General features: G+C 36.8%; 2 protein-coding genes and 1 non-coding gene across 5 annotated transcripts in view; all 3 read right to left on the bottom strand.

Moving 5' to 3' along the window:
* Positions 1 to 5437: 5437 nt before the first annotated feature.
* On the bottom strand, positions 5438 to 7454 carry LOC137966246 (uncharacterized). Its single transcript, XM_068812813.1, has 3 exons — positions 7252 to 7454; positions 5726 to 5787; positions 5438 to 5648 (listed from the first exon to the last, which is right to left on the bottom strand). The coding sequence occupies exons 1-3, from the start codon at positions 7326 to 7328 to the stop codon at positions 5575 to 5577; spliced, it is 213 nt and encodes a 70-aa protein (XP_068668914.1). The 5' UTR covers positions 7329 to 7454; the 3' UTR covers positions 5438 to 5574.
* Positions 6382 to 6462, bottom strand: LOC137966788 (small nucleolar RNA SNORD25). The gene has a single exon (XR_011116279.1). It is a non-coding gene; the product is annotated as a small nucleolar RNA SNORD25 (small nucleolar RNA).
* Positions 7455 to 9286: 1832 nt separating the features above from the next.
* LOC137966125 (increased DNA methylation 1-like) overlaps positions 9287 to 19323 on the bottom strand; it is a 36234-nt gene continuing 26197 nt past the window's right edge. For 2 of the 3 annotated variants that reach the window (XM_068812638.1, XM_068812639.1), the window contains exons 9-11: positions 18976 to 19234; positions 9860 to 9923; positions 9287 to 9638 (exon numbers count right to left, since the gene is read on the bottom strand). In XM_068812638.1, the coding sequence (XP_068668739.1) occupies positions 9552 to 9638; positions 9860 to 9923; positions 18976 to 19234 (410 nt within the window). In that variant the 3' untranslated portion in view covers positions 9287 to 9551. The remainder of the gene's footprint in view (positions 9639 to 9859; positions 9924 to 18975; positions 19235 to 19323) is intronic. The other variant, XM_068812641.1, reaches the window with a different exon arrangement.

Below are 19323 nucleotides of genomic sequence, written 5' to 3'. Positions count from 1 at the left end.
AACACGTAGACTGCCACGTCATTATTATTGACACGTCATTACATGATAAAATTTTGAATAAATTTAAAAAAAATTAAAAAATCACATACACTTTTTATTACCTTATATCTAAAATAAAAAATTATTTAAAAAATTTAATAAACAATTAAAAAATTAACTCTTACTTATTTAACATCATTTAATATCAATTAAAATATTTATTAATTAAAAAAATTATCTTTACACTTTTTTTTCTTCATATTTTACAAAATAAAATAAAATAAGTAAATTAATTAGATTTAAAATATTTATAAATTAAAAAAATACAAAAAATATATTTTAGAGTTTAAAAATACAATTTATTTGTATATTTTTATCACCTTATTTACGAAATAATAATATTTACAAATTTTAAATATTTATAAATTTAAAAAATCTTACTCTTAAGTCTTACCCATATATTATCGATTTAAAATATTTAAAATTTTTAAAAAATATACAAAAAAACTATTTTAGAGTTTAAAAATATAATTTATTTGTATATATTTATCACCTTATTTATAAAATAATATTTAGAAATTTTAAATATTTATAAATAAAATAATCTAACTCTTACCCATTTACTATGGATTTAAAATATTTATAAATAATTTTTTTTATTTTTAAGTCTTACCCATATATTATCTATTTAAAATATTTATAAATAGAATTACTCTTAAATCTTACCCATATATTATCCATTTAAAATATTTATAAATTAAAAAAAATATACAAAAAAATTGTTTTAGATTTTAAAAATATAATTTATTTGTATACTTTTTATCACTTATTTAAAAAATAATAAATTATTAAAAAAATATTATTTAATTAAAAATCTTACAAAATTTTACAATAATTTTAATTTGGAAAAATTTTTATTAACATAAAATCAAAAATTAAACAGTAAATCACATAAAAATCAATACCGTAATTAAACACCTAAATTCAAATTAACATTATAATTAAATACAATAATTCTATTCAATTAACAAAAACCCTAAAAAATCACCCCAAGGTTTTAAGAGAAGGTCCGGCGAGACGGCGAACAAAGGGGAACAGAGAGAAAGAAAGTCGGCGGCGAGAGGATGAACAGAGGGGAACGGAGAAAAAGAACGAGAAATAAGGTTGAGACGAAGAGAGAGTGGTTGAGCGGAGGGCGTCGAGGGCGAGGCCGAGCGGCGGCAACAGGGGCGAGGTCGAGGCCGAGGCAGAGCAGCGGCCGCAGGCGAGCGGCGGCAGCGGGGACGAGGCTGAGGCAGAGCAGCGGCCGCAGGCGAGCGGCGGCAGCGGGGACGAGGCTGAGGCAGAGCAGCGGCAGGGGAGGCGAGCAGCAACAGGGGAGCTGAGCGGCAGCAAGGGAGGCGGCAGAAGGCGAGCGACGAGAGGAGACAGCCGAGACGAGAGGCGAGGAGAAAATCGTGGAAGAGAGAATTAAAAACATATGTGAGGGCTGACGTGGCACATGCTTACGTGGCAATGATGATGTGGCAAAAAGAAAATATTAAAAATGACATGATAAGTTACGTAGCAGATGACGTATCAATAATGATGACATGGCAGATTCTAAGATTTTACTTTGATGACGGGGCAACACGTAAGCAGTCAAAGCTTACGTGTCGCCTTTGACTATCCACGTATACAGTGGACCGGTCAAAGTTCGGTAGTTTTGTAAATAATTTGTGGTCTTCGTTATTTTCATAAATAAGTTGTTAAAACCGGTATTTTGGTAAAATTCCCTAAAAAGAATGTCAAAAAGAGAAAAAAAGGATGGGAAGTTCCGAGAGGGTTGAAAATCAATAGAGAAAGCAGAGAGTGAGAGAGAGAGAAAGGAATAGGGGGCGACGAGGAGGAAAAAAGAGGCAGAATAGAGAAAGCGAGAGAGAGAGAGAAAGGAAGAGGAGGCTACGAGGAGGAAGAAGGGGAAAGTGACGAGGGAAGAGAGAAGAAAAAACCGAAGGCAAGGAGAAAGGGAGGAATATGCAGGGCACAGTCTTGAGGCCTGTCGATGTTGTCATCTACATCATATAGCGTGTTTTGGGCATGCAGTAGAGACTGGCCTTGTTGATGATGAAGATCTTGAAGAATGAAGACACCTAGTTCCCCATCCAGAGCCGTCTTCACGCTCAGTGTCTTCTCAATACTTCTTCTATTGCAGAGAAGCCTGTGTTGTCCTCGTCTTCTACTGCATGAATGCAGGGGCTGAAGAGGCTGGTGTTGTTGAGTCTGAAGACTTGCAACGACTTCTTCATTTCCAAGGTATGTTGCTCATACTGTGGGTTCTAAATACAGTTCCCTGTAAGAAGCATACTTGAGATATTCTTGGCTCGGTTGAGTTCTACTGAGACATTCCATACAAAGAAAGCGCTATAATACAACTTCAGGAATACCCATGTCGAATAGCAGCTGTACCTCCTGGTTTGTCTACGGCCTCCTGAGCTTCGATCCCTTCATCATTGTGCCAAAGAGTTGCAGATCACAGATTGTAGATTTAATGAAGCCATGGCTGATCGGATGATCAACATGCATCAACAACTGATGCCGCAGCCGAGAAGAAGGAAGACAAAGAAGCAGAAATTGAAAGGAAATGATAGAAACAAAACAAGAGAAATCTAAAACCATACGACACAACCAACATAATCGGATCTTCTGTAGGATCTTCAAGTTTATCAATTTGCTGCTACCCGTCTCCGACAAATGGAGTTTTTCTCAATGATGTCTGATCCGACTTAGGATCCGAAACCGGATCTGACTTTAGGTCTGAAACCGGATCCGACTTAGGGTCTAACTCTGGATCCGAATCAACATTATAAAGAGTAGATCAATTACAGAACCGGTTTGACCATGATCGTTATGTAATTTCAATTTCAATAAAATTATCATTTTATGGTTTGAGGGGAGATCACACGAGGTAATTTGGCTTGGGGTCTCTTTTCTCGTGTTGTTTTACTTATTTGTATCGATTGCACGCTTTTTTGCATTATCAAACTCTGAAAAATTTTGGTGACCCCAACAAGATCAATTGCTTATAGAGAATGATCGATCATACAAAACATATTAAAAAATATTTAAAACTATGACCAATCATTGAGACCTTGACTAATCGATCATGTATAACTTTAGGGGCACAGATAGTTAAGGATGGATTAAAGGGGGTTTTGAAAAATGGGTAAGAAAAGATATGTTTTTGCATGAATAAACATCGTAAAAAATAGAATAGTAGAAAGCATATCCCCTCTAAAAACCAACCAAAAATAATGAAATTTCTGAACTTTTCAATTCGGAGATAGAACATGAATTCAAAAATGAGATGTGAAGTCAATTAATTTCTTTTTTTTTGAAATAGACCCAGAGGTAGGAGGAAAGCACAATACAGTCAGCAAACTTATTTGGATTCATATAGCAAATATAAAGAAATTAACTTGATAGTAGACAATACCAATTGTAACTAGGGGTGGCATCGAGCCGAGCTGAGCCGAGCTTGATTTAAATATTTCGAGTCGAGTTCGAGCCGAGCCTCATCTCAAGCCTAAAATTGTTATCGAGCTCGAGCCCAACAAGTTCGAGCTGAGCTTGAGCCTCAACATACATTTAAAACTTTTCAAAAAATATATATTGAATAAAATGTATATAAAATTATGCATACATTGTACATAAAATTGGGCATAACTTATATATATAATACGTGTATAAAATTGGGCATAACCTCTACTTAAAATTGAGTATAATCTATATATATAATACGTGTATAAAATTTAGCATGACCTCTACTTAAAATTGGGCATAATCAATATACATAATACCTGCATAAACACTCCATAAAATTGTCTATACATTCCATAAACACTTCATGAAATTGTTTATACACTCCATAAAATAATCTAAACACTCCATACACTGCATAACATTATAAATAAACTCCATACAATATTCAAACACAACAAAATTAAATAAAATATCACTATCAATTTACAATCACCCAAATAAAAACTATAAATCCTTTAAATAAAATCCAATTACTATTACAGACTTACTAGAAAATTACAAGAAATATTTTAAATTTTTCTTAGAAAAGTTAAATGGACCTCTTATTGCCTTTTCTAAAGAAATAAAGAAAATTTAATAATTAATCTAATATATTATTATACTTATCGATAAATTTTTAATCACATAAAATGTCAATCACAAAATTGCTATAAAAATTGCCTCATGCTCAAAGTATTATATCATCAACTGTCAAATACTTATTCAAAATTTTTCTATATGGTTTTCTAACCCATCTTGGCAAGAAAATCTTACTTAGAAAATTATATGATTTTTTAAAAAGAATTTATAATTAGAAAAATATTTTGAAAAAACATGAGGCACTAATGGTCCCTATATTTCTATTAAAAATATCTTTTCAACATTTATTGAAAAAACTACTAATAGTCTCTAGAAACGTATTTCTACTAAAATATCTTTTCAATTTATTTAAGAGCCAAGAGGAAGGGACAAAGAGTTTTTTTTTCTTTGTTTATGATCTCGCACGTAGAGGTGGCTTTGAATAAATTATATATAAAATTATGCATACATTTTTAAAAAATATAATGATAGGGGAAGTTCAGGATTGAATTTCAATAATGGATTAAAATGCACCAATATTAATATTTTTTACTCCAATTGCTGTCTAGCTTGTTTTGTAATTTTTGAATTTGGCCAGAATTTATTATGGCCTCCTTAGTGCTCCTAGATAAAAATTTATATTCTGGGAAAAACTAAAAATATTTTACCGAGCCGGCTCGCGAACCAGCTGGTTTGAAGCCACCCCTAATTGTAACAATGAGACCCTGGAATCTCTGTTTTGATATCATATTACATTTTAGAGGCTCATAATGGGAGTAGCCTTAAAATGTTTAGATAGGTGTGTGAAGAGAAGAGATGTAAAAGAGGGAGAAAGAAGGAAAGGAGAAAAGAAGAACAACAGAGAATGGCAATCTCTGTACGTATAACATAATTCTGAAATTGAAGTTACAATAAAACCCTACCATGGGTTGAAGAAAACAACAAAACAACAAATAATATTACACAAATATGTCCCCTCAGAATAGATTCTTTAACAATTACCAAAACAAAAATAGGAAAATACAGTCAGAAAAAGGAATAAAATAGTAGCTTCTACGAAGCCTGACGAGCTTTTCTGTTAAACATAGCGGTAAAGAAATGCCTAATAAGCAAATTTACAATCAAGAGCCTGATGACTCCACCAATCAAGACCCATAGGAATCTCCAAGTATGAAATGCTTCAAAGACATTTTCGAAACAAATGAGGTGACGAACAGAGAATAGTTTCAATCATTGTTTATTTCCCCCAGGGAAAGGAGGAAAAGGTGAGACTACGCACTTAGCGAAAGTTTACTTCCCGTTGAACATACATCGTATCTCACGGTAAAATTATATCTTACTATCTTCCCCAAGCAAGATTATTAACAGCAGTAAACGCTATTGCATGTAATCCATCTGAGCTCTTCGTACAATATTTACACGGACCTGTAATCTACAAGATTCTAATTCCTCTCTTCATCTTCTGAAGGAATCGAAGTTTTTAGACATATCTTTTACATGCTCAGCAATCTCCTCCTTTTTCCTCGCAGCTGCACAAATATACTTCAGTCAGTTGTCAGGGAGAAGAAAAGAGTGCGTCTCTACCAGTGCTGAAACTATAGCATACCCAAACTGGAAACATCTTCTATTCTTTTCGAAGTCCTCACAGCAAATCTCTGAAAGGTAGGGCTGAAACAAAAAAGGGAGCTTGGTTAGCTTATAGGTAAAAGCAACATAATTTAATAATGATATTGAAAGTTCTGTAGTACCCCTGTGTCCAATTCAACAACAGAAAAATTAAATTAGATAGCGGGGGAACATTTGTTATAGCTTCATTTTAGTATGCCGTTCGAATACAAGATTCAGCAGCAATCAGAAAAAAAGGAAAAATGAAGCCCCGGCATTGTATAAAACAGCAGTCATCTTTCAAGCCTACGAGATTAAAAAACGAGTAAATATAGCTCCCCAGAGTCCAAACACAACATAAGAAGTTGCTCCAGAAGCAGAGGAGCGTTGCTTCTTGCTTCACAATTAAACGAGCTGCTGGTTTAGATTAACCAAGCAGCAAAACAAGATATGAAGCGGGGACGAAAAAGTAAGTCTTGGAAGAAATGATGAAAACCATTAGAAGAATGAAAAAGACATATTATTGTTCAGCCCTTTAGATGTTCTTATATAATCTTCACATTCGGAACAAGTCTATGGAGCCACCATCGCCAATATAGATCACACAAGTATACCAGAAAACATTAAATAGTGTAAGAAAAAACAAAGAACATAAATAACAACTCAGTCCCTTAGATGTTCTTGAGATGCGATCATGTTCGCAAATCATTACAGGTCTGTAGAATCATCACAGTTGTTAATAGTCCATAAAATAACATATACAACGATAAAACACGTTATTCCAAACATGAATTAATTTACTTTCTAGCAAAAAGGATCAAGGTTTTGCATGGCATAAAAAAGATGAAAAGATCACACCTAGTTTCTTTGGCTTCAAGGGAGAAAGAGTGACAAAGAAATCGTAATAGCACTAACCCCGGCGAAGAAAGAAATTTCAAATGAAAGCAATAGTTATTTTCGTATATAGGTAAAAAAACAAAAAACAAAAATAAAAACAAGAAAGAAATCCACAAGCAACATGAATCGATCTCTTACATATAGATTGATATTCAAATACATCAACAAGAAACAAGACTTGAATGGTATAAAATCTGAAGAAAAACCTATTTAGTCTTGCTTCAAGGGAACATGTCATATGGTTATTTCGAAACTCCACCGACCAGAAGGTGATCTATACTTTTAAAAAAAAAGCCACAAAATAATTACATTTCAACAAGCTCACTCCGAAATAAACCTTGCGAGCCATAACTTCATGAGTACAAGTTTCTCATTACTCTAGTTAGTAAAACGATAAAAAAAAACTTGTAAGAGATGTTCTCAATCTTTTCGTTTGCAGCGAAGAAAATAACTACATCGCTGGACAGAGAATAAAGATTGAGAGACCACAAGATTCGATATTGCTTCAAGGGAACGAGTCGATCGAGAACTAGCAGATCTCGCCGACCAGATTAAGAAGCTAAATCCGAACAATAAACGAGAAGTAATAACAGGGGGAAAATACAGTGAAATAGAAGAAGGAAATACAACCTGTTGGCGAGACCATTAACGACGAGCTCATTGATAACGTAGGACAACACCCTGTGCACGAAACCCCCTCCGGCCATATTTTTCGAAAATATAAATCGCAATGGGAGATAAGAAGAACGGCCCTGGCAATTGGATACGGACCTAGGGTTTGAACAAGCTGAACAACCCTAATTCCAGCGTCAAGGATCGAGCTAAAGAGAGGCGGCGACGCAAATATAAGCAATATCGAAGCGATCGAACGGTTCAGATGTGACAATCCGAAATAAATGGCTGCTATTTCTCTCCTCGAAAACTATCAAAACCTCCGCAATGAAAATTTTTACAATTACGAAAATAACCTTCATTACCTTTCAGAATTTCAGAGACGTCACGAGCTCGTGACTCGCGGGCGAAGAGTCTGCCTCGCAATCCCCAATAATAAAAATACGAAATGGCCATTTGATTTTGATCAATGGTGAAGGCGAATCTCCGCTTATTCCCTCTCATTTCGCCTTCACCCAAGTCATCCATTGCGATTAGTCATTCACCTTCACCTTTAATTAGGACTCCTCTGTCAAATCTCCTTCATGAAAACTTTTTTAAACTCGACCATATTAATTTTAACTATGATAGATTTCTTATTGTGAGAGTCATGTAAGACTCCTCCATATCAACTCTTTAACAAATGAGTTTTTACTTTTTTAAACTCGACCATATTAATTTTAACTATGATAGATTTCTTATTGTGAGAGTCATGTAAGACTCCTCCATATCAACTCTTTAACAAATGAGTTTTTACTTTAGGTTTTGACTTGATAACTATATTGATTATTCTTTTGTATTGAGTTTTGTCTATATACCTCATAATATTTTGTTAAAAGACATGTATCACACTAATAACATCATTAATAGTACAATTTTACGTCACTCATTTTTGTTATCATCAAAATAATAAAAAATTGCTCTAATCAGTTTATGAACCCAATAATTTGTAGGATTAATAGGTTCATTATCATATGTAAACACATGTATTTAGTAAGGCATTTTGTGTATAATCTGTTTGGTGAAGCCCACATAAAATGTAGGAGCCATGTTGAAGTGAGTTTTCTGCTACATATATTTATTTATATGTAGAAAATGTTTGAAATTTTCAAATATTATATGGGTATATTCTTTAAATGAATATGTATTATATTTTATTTTAAAATTTCTAAAAGAACTCTTCTTTGAAAAAGCATCCGTTTGTAGCTTCACCAAATAAATGGTTTTCCCTTATTTAGCATATGAACTATTTAAATATAAAAAATAACTAAAATCAATTTTAATAATATAACTAGCTCTTTAATTAACAAAGGCAGGGAAGGAGCCTACTGGTTCTGGTTTTCCGTCGAGACGAAGAATGACGCCGAGGGAAAAACTTCCTGCGGTTCCAACGATCGTCGGGGATAATGGTTGCGATAGAGGCGGGGGCAATAAAAACAAAGGCAAAGGCAGACGAGGGGGAAGAAATTGCGGCCACAGAATCGGCGGTCGACGACGACAGAAGCGGCCGGAGGGGCTCGACGATGACGAGAGGAGGAAGAATTTTTTCCCCTTTGCTCTCACTCCCACGCCGCTCATTAAAATAATGAACCGGCTTACGAACTTTCAAGCCAAACCTTGATTCGTTTAAACTCGGCTCGAGATTTGGGTATACCAAATCGAACCGAGCCAGAATCGAGCCGTTCACAAGCCGGCTCGATTCAAAGCCACCCCTTCTCTCCTTTCTTTTATTTTTTTTGATAAAGTGTTTTATGCAACCAAGGAGAGGGTACACATGGAAGTCACTTTCCCACTTGTAGATGAATTGAGAGAGGTTGGAAACACTCCCTTCCCTACCACCTTTCTATAAGAAGAGAGAGACGTGTAAGAGATTCCCTTATACTTTTTGCAAGGGCTTCTTTTAGAATTGACGAATTTTTTCTTCAAATATATATATATATATATATATATATCCTACATAACACAACCAAGTGGAACGATAGTAAGATATACAAGAGAAACATACTACTAAAAGGGTAAACTCGACTAAGTTAGCTCCATCTACACTCTTGCCTGTACATGAACTTGGAAGGCTGACCAAAATTCCATCTGTGGAATCCCCTCTTCTCTCTCTACAAAAAGAATCTGTACAACACATCGTCCAAAAAAGTATATTTTCATTTTGGGGTTGGCCTATTCAAAGTTTCAAGTGCTTGGATTGATTATTTTGTTTTCCTGTCAATTTTCTCCTCCGGCTGTAGAACAGGAAATTGTCACCATATCTTCTTTCAGCAGGGTTCTTATGTAGACTCTCTCTTGGCACTCCTGTTCCTGCGAGAATAATGCAGTCCCCGAAACCTACAAATAGGGTTATGTAACTGTTTCACCTGCAGATGCATATCAAAGATCAGTAACCTTGAAACTTAGGAAAGGACTACAAGGGGAAAAGCTTTAAAACAGCAAATATCCGGGAACACCATCTGGTGATCATGATTTTGCGTCTGTTTGGTCTCCATCTGTTTCTTAATGATAACATAGACAACCCACCTATGGTTTGCTTTGTTACACGAACTCACCGAAGAGTGCTCATCTAGAGAAAAGGTCATACCTTAACATTAGGCGAAACCCTGTCAGTGAAACCATAATTTTCTCCATCTTCTGATGCACCATCCCTGAAAGGGCCCCTCACTGATTAATATAAACACAGAAGATTGCAAGAACACTAGTGTAGGATCAATTACATCAGTGCAAAAAATGAGAAGAGCAGACAAGAATGTGCTGAATGGGCACAGCCCTTGGGATCTGTCATCCTAGTCCACATTTCTATACGAACCATTCTAAAGTCTCAAGAAACATCCAAGATCAACTGAAATGTGCAGAAATGTACCACGAATGACAGAAAATACTGATTGGAAACACTGCCACACTGCCACATTCTCACAAAACTGCTTAAAGAGTGCCCAGAAAAAACATTCCATGCGAGCAGCTACCATAATGTATAGCTTACTATAACAATTGCTTTACAAGTACAACTTGATATGCCCTCTAGAAGGGTCATGTGGCACGTGAAATGATACCAAACACTATGAATCAGATGCCAGTATAGGTCTCTTATGTAATTAATGAGAACTACTGTTGCTTGATCAGTGAGCAGCCAAATGCAATAAATTTTTCCCTATGTTTTAGAATCATAAACTTTCAATTAAATCACTTCACAAGCATATAACCTCACTTTGTCAGATTTTGTATGACATCATTTGCACCTAGAGAAGAGAAACTACATGGGCAAAACCTATGTTTTATGGGTATGAAGGCATTGATCAGTGAGCAGCCAAAGGCATTGAATTTTCCCCAATGTTTTAGAATCATAAACTTTCAATTAAGTCACTTCACAAGCATATAACCTCACTTTGTCAGATTTTGTATGACATCATTTGCACCTAGAGAAGAGAAACAACATGGGCAAAACCTATGTTTTATGGGTATGAAGGCATTGATCAGTGAGCAGCCAAAGGCATTGAATTTTCCCCAATGTTTTAGAATCATAAACTTTCAATTAAGTCACTTCACAAGCATATAACCTCACTTTGTCAGATTTTGTATGACATCATTTGCACCTAGAGAAGAGAAACAACATGGGCAAAACCTATGTTTTATGGGTATGAAGGCATTGATCAGTGAGCAGCCAAAGGCATTGAATTTTCCCCTACGTTTTAGAATCATAAACTTTCAATAAATCACTTTACAAGCATATAAACCTCAATTTGTCAGATTTTGTATGACATCATTTGCACCTAGAGAAAAGTTCATTAGGTTCTCCTCTCCCTCTCCCCCGCCATGGTGTCACTAGGATGTTTACCATTCCATTTTTGACATTCTCCCCTTTATTACCTGTATTTGGTCCCATGTTCCTCGTTCTACAAATTCTGTTGCAGACGATTATGCTAAGCAGGGGGCCTCCCTCCATGCTCCTTTTATAAGGAGGAGGCCTGCCTAATCTTGTTTTGTTTTGTTTTAATGAAATCATCAGTCTCAAAAAAAAAAAAAAATCATTTGCACCTAGAGAATAGAAACTACATGGGCAAAACCTATGTTTTATGGGTATGAAGGCATAAATCAGTGAGCAGCCAAAGGCAATGAATTTTCCCCAATGTTTTAGAATCATAAACTTTCAATTAAATCACTTCACAAGCATATAACCTCACTTTGGCAGATTTTGTATGACATCATTTGCACCTAGAGAAGAGAAACTACATGGACAAAACCTATGTTTTATGGGTATAAACAAGTCTTGCAGCCAACAGGATCAGAGGTATTAAATGTTTCTACTGGAATAATAACTCTGAAATGTAAGTTATGGAATTCATATTGGGTTATAGATATAATTAGAAGCAAGCAGATCTGGACTTTATTTCCCTGAGTGTCTTGGGTGATGTTCCATTTAAGTTAGCTCTTTGAATTCTTTCTTAGAAAGTGGTTTTCAATTTAGCAAATCACAATTCCCTTGTAATTGAGAAGTTGTTACAAGTTTTCTTTCTAGTCATTTGAGTAGCTTTCTTTCTCTTTATTTTGCTAAGAACAATTTCTTAATCTGTCTTCTTTTGTGCTAGCTACTGCTAGTAACAACACCTATAAGATCCAGTTCTCTTTAAACTTGAAAACCACAAATTCCTTAAGAGTAGAGAAACTGGTGACTAGGTTACTCATATTCTTGAGTTACCAATTAACTGAATTTCAATAGTTTTGCAGCTTTAGAGCCCAAAATAACTACTCTGAGGATGATTAACTGTCCAACCAAAAAACAAAAAAAAAAATCCTTTGATACACTGAAAAGAGATAAAAACCATTTCAAAAACTCACAATCAGACCTTCTACAATCTACCTCAGCTCACCTCGCCAAACCTGACAACAGCAGACCCCTTCTCTCTCTCCAAGTCCCCCACCTGCGATAAATCTCCTCCCCTCTTCATCACCCCCTCCTCACAAATCCCAACCAGAAACTCATTCCCCTCCCCTATTTCAGAACCTGCTGACAGCTCTTCTGCCTATGCTTCAGCTAGTTCCATCGGAATCTGGCACTTTATCTCAGTGGATGGATTCCAAGAGCTCCAAATCAAGACCTTCCAGAAGCCATGTCTCCACCAGCTCCTGTATCCAGAGCAAGGGATCCCGATGAGGAAGAACACCCATCCTCATGTCTCCCTTATCTCGCACTTACATTTGAAGACAGCAACAGAGAAAGCCACCTTTCCCAATCAGAACCAAGAACATTTATCAGAAGATTGAAAAATGCTATGGATGAAAGAGCATTCAACACAGCAGCAACCCAACCATCTACAGAGTCCCAAGGAAATCTCAATGGTCAGTCTGATAGCCCAACAGTAATCACTTCCCAGTAGATGGATTGGAATTTAGTGGTGGAGATTGCTAACCCCTTGGGCATGGAGATGGATAGGGATCTAGCACCCCCAAAACCCTTTCGGTGCCAAAGGTATATTCTCATGATTGTGTTCTCTTGAAATGTTCATGAATTAGGTTCCCCATAAAAGCGTGCTACAATCCAGGACTTCATTCGTGCCATAAAATGTCATGTAGTATTTATTCAAGAATCAAAATCCTCGTCTATATCAGATGATCTTCTTATAGACATTTCATACAACAGGCACTTTTGCTTAGAAATCCATCAACTCAGATAATGCAGCGGGAGGGCAAGTGGTCATTTGTGACTCGAGACAGCTCAAGCTTCTTCGAGTTGAATTGGGGATCTTCTGCTTGGTTCAAAAGTCTTGGCTTCAATTCTATCTTGTCAGCTTGTGGAGTATACGGTCCCCTCGATCTTTTGACTATGATCTCTTGGAAGTCCAAAGCATTTTGGACAGGTGGAACACACCTTGGGTCATAGTGGGAGATTTCAACCTTATCAGATATTTGAATGAAAAACACCTTCCTATTTCCTCTGTCATGACTGCTTTCAATGATTTCATCAATCAAAATAGCCTCCAAGAGATTCTAACTGGATGGTGCAGTCACATGGACGAATGGCCAAATCCATCCCATTATCAATAAATTGGATAGATTTTTAGCCTCAAGTGATCGGCTGGCCTTTTTCCCTAATGTTGCTGGAACCTCTCTCCTGCAGTTAACCTCAGATGATTGGCCCATTCTTATTGACTGTAACTGGAGGCCCTCACCTTTCTGTTCTGAATTCTGCTGCTTGCATTTTGAAGCTTTCACCACTAGAAGAATGGTGGAACTCATATTCTGTTCAAGGATTAGCTGGTTTCCAATTTATGAAAGAGCTTAAACTCCTTAAAGCTGTATAAAAGCCTGGCCAAAAACCTCCTTTGGCAGCTTATCTAATCGTTGGTCCTTGCCCCTTAGGTGAAATCTCCTCCTAACACTCATAAAAATCTGATTTGAATTCTCTTTTTCATCAAGAATGCATAAAACAACAACCCGTTTCAAGTGGCTTAAGGAGGAGGATGGCAACACATCTTTTTCATGCCATTGCCTCCTTCCATAGGCAGTCTAGTAGGATCACCTCCCTCTATAAAATGGAAAGGTGACCCTAAATAAGACCTAATTGTTATCAATTTGTGAACTTTTCTAAAAGTCTTTACTAAGACGAAAAGATCACTCAGCCCGCCCCTTGCTCTCTACCATTCCTTCACCTCTCAGCTTCCTCACGAAACAGTCTAGTAGATCCCTTTTCTCTAGAGGAAATTGACAGTACAGTCCTGTCCTTCGCCAATGACAAAGTGTGTGGCCCCATGGCTATAAAACGGAATCCTACAAAGTCATATGTCAGTTCATTAAGAATGATTTGGAGAAAGTTTGTGCTGAGTTCTATGGAAAAGCGATTACAAGTAAGTCTATGGGACCCACTTTCATTACCCTCATCCCTAAAAGGCAAGGTGCAAATACCCCGAAAAAGTTCAAACCCATAAGCCTGATTTTCAGTCCCTATAAAATCATTGTCTAAAATCATTGTCAAGGTTCTCTCAGCCAGGTTGGGCAGAGTTATCTTCAATTATCAGCCCCAGATAAAATGCAATAAAAGCCATCAAATTCTCTATGTTGCTCTCGTTTCTCATGAGCTTGTGAACTGTTGATTTTCAAGACTCCATAGATGACATCTTGGGTAAAGAAAAGAAGGAAGAAGGAGGAAGAAGAGAGAAGAGTGCACACATTGGGGAGAAAAGAGGAGGAAGAATAGGATTATGGATTTGTCCAAATCCTCCCCCTTATGTTTTATTTATAGATGCTAAAAATAACAATATTACAAGCACACAATCCACTCTAGTAATAGACAAAAATCATAAAATAATTACATCAATGACACTCCAACTTATTCATATCTTCCAACACTCCCCCTCAAGTTGGGAGGTAATGGCAGTGATCCCGGCTTGAAACAAATAACTTAGATGTAGTAATAATCTCCTCAATCACGGTGTCTCAATGATAAGTATGAAACAGGACACAGACTCTCACAAGGTAGAAATGGGTGATAAAATATAAATCGAAACCAACCTCACAAATATAGTGATAATAATCACTAAAGTGAGTAATACCTGTCATTCACAAGACAACGATAAAAAACCCAAGGGTACCAATAAAAAGTCTCAATGGATTTAAAAACACCCATATATAAAAAAAGACCAACCAAAATGACGCGCCAAAAAGGGTTGGCCAAAAGGGGTAAAAGAGAGTCAAATAAATGACAGTAGGAGAAAGACTGCCAAATAATAAGAGGGTAATGGGGAATCAAAGGAAGATAAGATGAAGAAGTTGGGGCCACCATGTGTTTTATTTTCCAAAGTAATTCAAATTTTTCATCATATGGACCAATGCTGACAACGGTCAACAAATAATGAACCCAAGGCAAACAACCGAAGTGTTCTTCTTCAATAATAATGTCTCAGTCAAAGAGACACAATAGCAATTGCAGTAATGAGCCAATGCCCAAAGAACATGTACCAAATATGCAATTATATAGTAGGGAATAACCGGTAAATAATGAAAGTCCTTAAGAGTAATAAGGACACATGAAATAATCTGCAACGAATCCATCCTTGACCCAGTAATAAGCTGGAGTATAATTCCAAAACTAAACAAGTTTGAAAACCGAGTAGTGAAAGATCCAATGAGACAACTGCTGTAACTGAATTACCAACAGCAGTTGCTTCCCATATCAAGGCAGGCCCACCAAGAGGAATTTAACTCATTCAAAGGCAACAAGGACGAGGAAGCAGATGTAAAGAAGCTGGTTGATCAAATCATCAGCAGTAAGAGCACGTATTTCAGCAGTATAATACTAGCAGCATCTTGGACAGTAGTAAATTTCAATAATAACCAGAACTATTCTAACTATCTGCTGCTTCTTTTTTATCAATATCAGTGATAATATATAAATCAAAGCTCATACAGATTCACCAGCTACATAAAAACAAACAACTTTCCAAGTTACAACGTGTTATAACACATCAATGAAAGTTGTTGTATCAACGTGTTAACCAAACACCATTTTCAATGAAACTTTCCAAGTGTTATAACTTGTTGTATCAACGTGTTAAGAAGAATTACCGGTCATCAATGGAAGCACCAAGTGTTGAAGAGTTCCAGCAACGTGTTGATGACCATGGATTAAAAAGATGGAGATAAAAGACTTCCCAACGTGTTGAAGCTTTGCTGAATAATCAGCAACGTACTGGATTTATTCATGAACATGTCTTCCAGGCAATGCAAGACAGCATCTTGTCTGCCGGTAGAAAACCAAGGATTGTCTGCTGTTGGGTCAAGAACTCAAATCGAATTCTTTCTCAATAGCAGATGTCTCAAATCTCCCCAACGGCTACTGCAAGTAAACTTGTTCTCAATAGTTGATAGCAGCAGCAGAACGCAATTCAAAGGTATGCAAGCAGTAGCAGATTCAATACGGAAGGTTGCTGCAAGTATTCAAAAGCAGAGTAGAGATTGGGTGCACAAGCAGAGAAGGTAGCAGAGAAGAGAAAGGCGAGGAAAATTTAGTCTTCTGCTGCAAATACCTCTTCCAAGACTAAAGAAGGAACCAGGTTCAGAGGCTGATCCAACGTCAGAGACCTCATTCAATTAAAGAAGGTTGCCGGAAATAAAACCATGTTGCTGCTGCAAGATCTTGTAACAGAAAGATAACTTGAACCTGAAATCGTAATCTAGTAGCAGCAAAGGACGAAGAACAGTTTCAATCAAGTCAATAGATGGACGGCCAAGTTCAATGTATACCATAGCAGTACCACGTTGCTTACCAAGTTCAAGAAGACAGAGAAATGCTGGAAATAGAACTTTCCTGGATTGTCACCAGCAGAAATCAAGGTCGGTCTGAAAGTAGTAACCTTTACTGATATGATCAGGCTAACAATGGCAACTTTCCAAGATTAGAATAGTAACTTTACTGATTTGTTGCTGGAAATAAACTGAATTACAGCATGCAAGGATAGGCAACGAGTCAAGGTTCTAAACTTGGCAGCTTTCCATATCATCAACTTGGTAACTTTCCATTATAGATAACATATGCTGCTGGGCACGTTCTGTTCAGCAGCTATGACTTCGTCAAAAAAATCCCAAGATACTAAGAACCTCGGTTCGCTGTTGTTTATTCATATACATTTCCAAGTTTTCTTGTGCACAACAGCACTAAACAAAAGGACGGAAGACTTGGACTGCCAAAGAAGACAACCAGACGATGTTGAACACACTGGATGATTTTTTGTAAGGCATGATCACCTTCCTCCATCAGCTTTCAGAATAACCAGCCTTCAGACTAAACAATGCAGGATCTCAATTAATTAGATCATGAAGAGAAAAAAAAGGTAGTTTGACGTTCTCATGAGCAGTGAAAAAAAAAAGATTTTTCTCTTCATGCATGCTGGATTCATTGGCAGAAGATAGGTCTTCCTCAAGCCTTAATGGGAGAGAAGCACAACAGCAATCATTGTCTCCTTTGATCAACCGAGCAATGAGAAGCCTGAAAGTCACAGCTCTTATACCATGTTGATTTTCAGGACTCCATAGATTACATCTTGGGTAAAGAAGAGAAGGAAGAGGAAGGAGGAAGGAGAAAGGAGAAAAAGATATAAGAGTGCACACGTTGAGGAGAACAAAGGAGGAAGAATAGGGTTATGGGCTTGTCCAAACCCTCCCCCTTAAGCTTTATTTATAGATGCTAAAAGTACTTATATTACAAGTATACCCTTCACCCTAGTAATAGTGAAGAAGAGACAGAAATCATAAACTAATTACATCAATGATACTCCAACTTATTCATATCTTCGAACATGGACCTTTTCCACAAGAAGAAGAATAAAAAACTTACCATCAAGCTTAACCTTGAGAAAGCTTTTGACCAAGTTAACTGAAATTTTTGGATTCTGTGATATTGAGAATGGGCTTTGGCCACCAGTGGAGTGGGATGTGTCATGCATCTCACCTCTTACTCCATGTCAATTTGTGGTGAAGTTCATGGTTACTTCAAAAGCACAAGGGGCATTAGGAAAGGCAATCTCTTGTCCCCATTGTTGTTCAAATTAGTTAGAGAAGCCCTCTTCTGCCTCATCAGACAGCGCACGCACGGGCAAGATAGCTGGCTGACAGCATAATTGTCTGGCTGTTTCTTTGAAACTCGAAATTTAAGTTTGCCACCTATCCAAATGGATTAATATAGGTCTGTTTAAGACAAACAAGGGCATGTGGGCTCATTTGATTTAAATAAAAGGGGGATTTGCATTGCTTATGTGGTGACATTGTATAATATGGGGATAAGGAAGGTTTATCCTTAATTTACTTATAAATAAGCTTTGTAAACCTGATGTATTCATCTAAAATTTTTGGAAAAAAAAAAAACACCACATTACTGTTAAGACTCAGATCACTTCATTCTGGCTTTATTTCTTCTTGAAAGGAAGACTTACTAGCCCATTTTTCACCCAAAGTAGGTTAGGCCGCATGTTGAGGGACTAGGGGTAAACCCTTGCTCAATCTAGCGGCGTGATAATGAGCCAATCTAAACATGTAATCGTCGTTGAATGGGCTCCTCTAAATAGCTCTCTTAAGCTAAACTTCGAGAGTAGCATGAAAAAAACTCCAGGCCTTCTGGCTTAGGTGTTCTTTCAGAGATGATCTTGGTAATATCCTCCTGACCAATGCGGTCTGCTTGGAAACACTGACCCTCTTTCAGCCAAAACTCAGGCTCTCATTAATGGCATTCATATTACCCAGGACCACTTCAATCTCTCTTTCATGATTGAAGAAGATTCTTCCTTTGTTTTTCATGGTGTAAACATGGGGCTAACCCCCCATGGGATTTGCTGCCTTAATCTGAAGACATCATGGACATTGCCCAGCACCTCTCTATTACATGGACCCACACTCCAAGATCTGCAAACAGTGGTATTGCCTAGCACCTCATCTGTTGGTCTTTTATTCTGTTGTAACATTTATCTTTGTTGTCTTGGTTTTTTATTATCCTTTAGTACTGTTATTTTGTGTTCCAAGCTCTTAGGCCTGTTGGGTTGCTAGTTTGTTTTCTTCTTCCCCTTATTGAATTAAAGTCTCCCTTTTCAACTCTCTCAAAAAACAAAAAAAAAACAAAAAAAACATTTACTTTGATCTTGTTCTTGTTTTTCCTTTCTATCTATAAAAATTCTACACTTCAAACTTATCGCTATGCATAAGCAAAGTGGAACATACCGTAGCAATCTCAGTTGTAGTGCTTCTTCCCCTTGCTCAATTTGCCCATGTTTTTGGATCAACCCCTCTGAATATAGGCCCACCTCTTTGCTGGTATTAGATCCAGTACATGATGGAAACTCGAAGAGACCTACAGGCTTCAATATTTGGATGGGCTCCAGAGTCTGGATGACACCTGACATGAGACTGCATCCGCTCCAACCTGTGTCTCCATTATGGCTCCCAACTTGGATAATAACTTCATTAACTGCAAAACAGCCTGTAACTAATGAACAACTGCTCTTTTAAACTGTAATTAGAAGCACATTGCTAGGTCAGCTAATCATTAGTTATAGGCTAAATAAGGAG

The sequence above is a fragment of the Aristolochia californica genome, unplaced genomic scaffold (assembly GCF_029961685.1).
Source record: "Aristolochia californica isolate CCGP_79_NKW_82.1479 unplaced genomic scaffold, dmAriCali1.0.hap1 SCAF_5, whole genome shotgun sequence".
Taxonomy (NCBI): domain Eukaryota; kingdom Viridiplantae; phylum Streptophyta; class Magnoliopsida; order Piperales; family Aristolochiaceae; genus Aristolochia; species Aristolochia californica.
Note: the sequence above shows the minus strand (reverse complement) of the source record. Positions and strands in the feature narration are given on the sequence as shown.

Bases quoted from the DNA above. Each gene is read 5' to 3' on its own strand.
- LOC137966246 (XM_068812813.1), bottom strand. From the start codon at position 7,328: ATGGCCGGAGGGGGTTTCGTGCACAGGGTGTTGTCCTACGTTATCAAT. The intron at 5,788-7,251 runs GTTGTATTTCCT...TTTTTGTTTCAG, and splicing joins GTTAATGGTCTCGCCAACAG to CCCTACCTTTCAGAGATTTG. The intron at 5,649-5,725 runs GTATGCTATAGT...ATATTTGTGCAG, and splicing joins AGAAGATGTTTCCAGTTTGG to CTGCGAGGAAAAAGGAGGAG.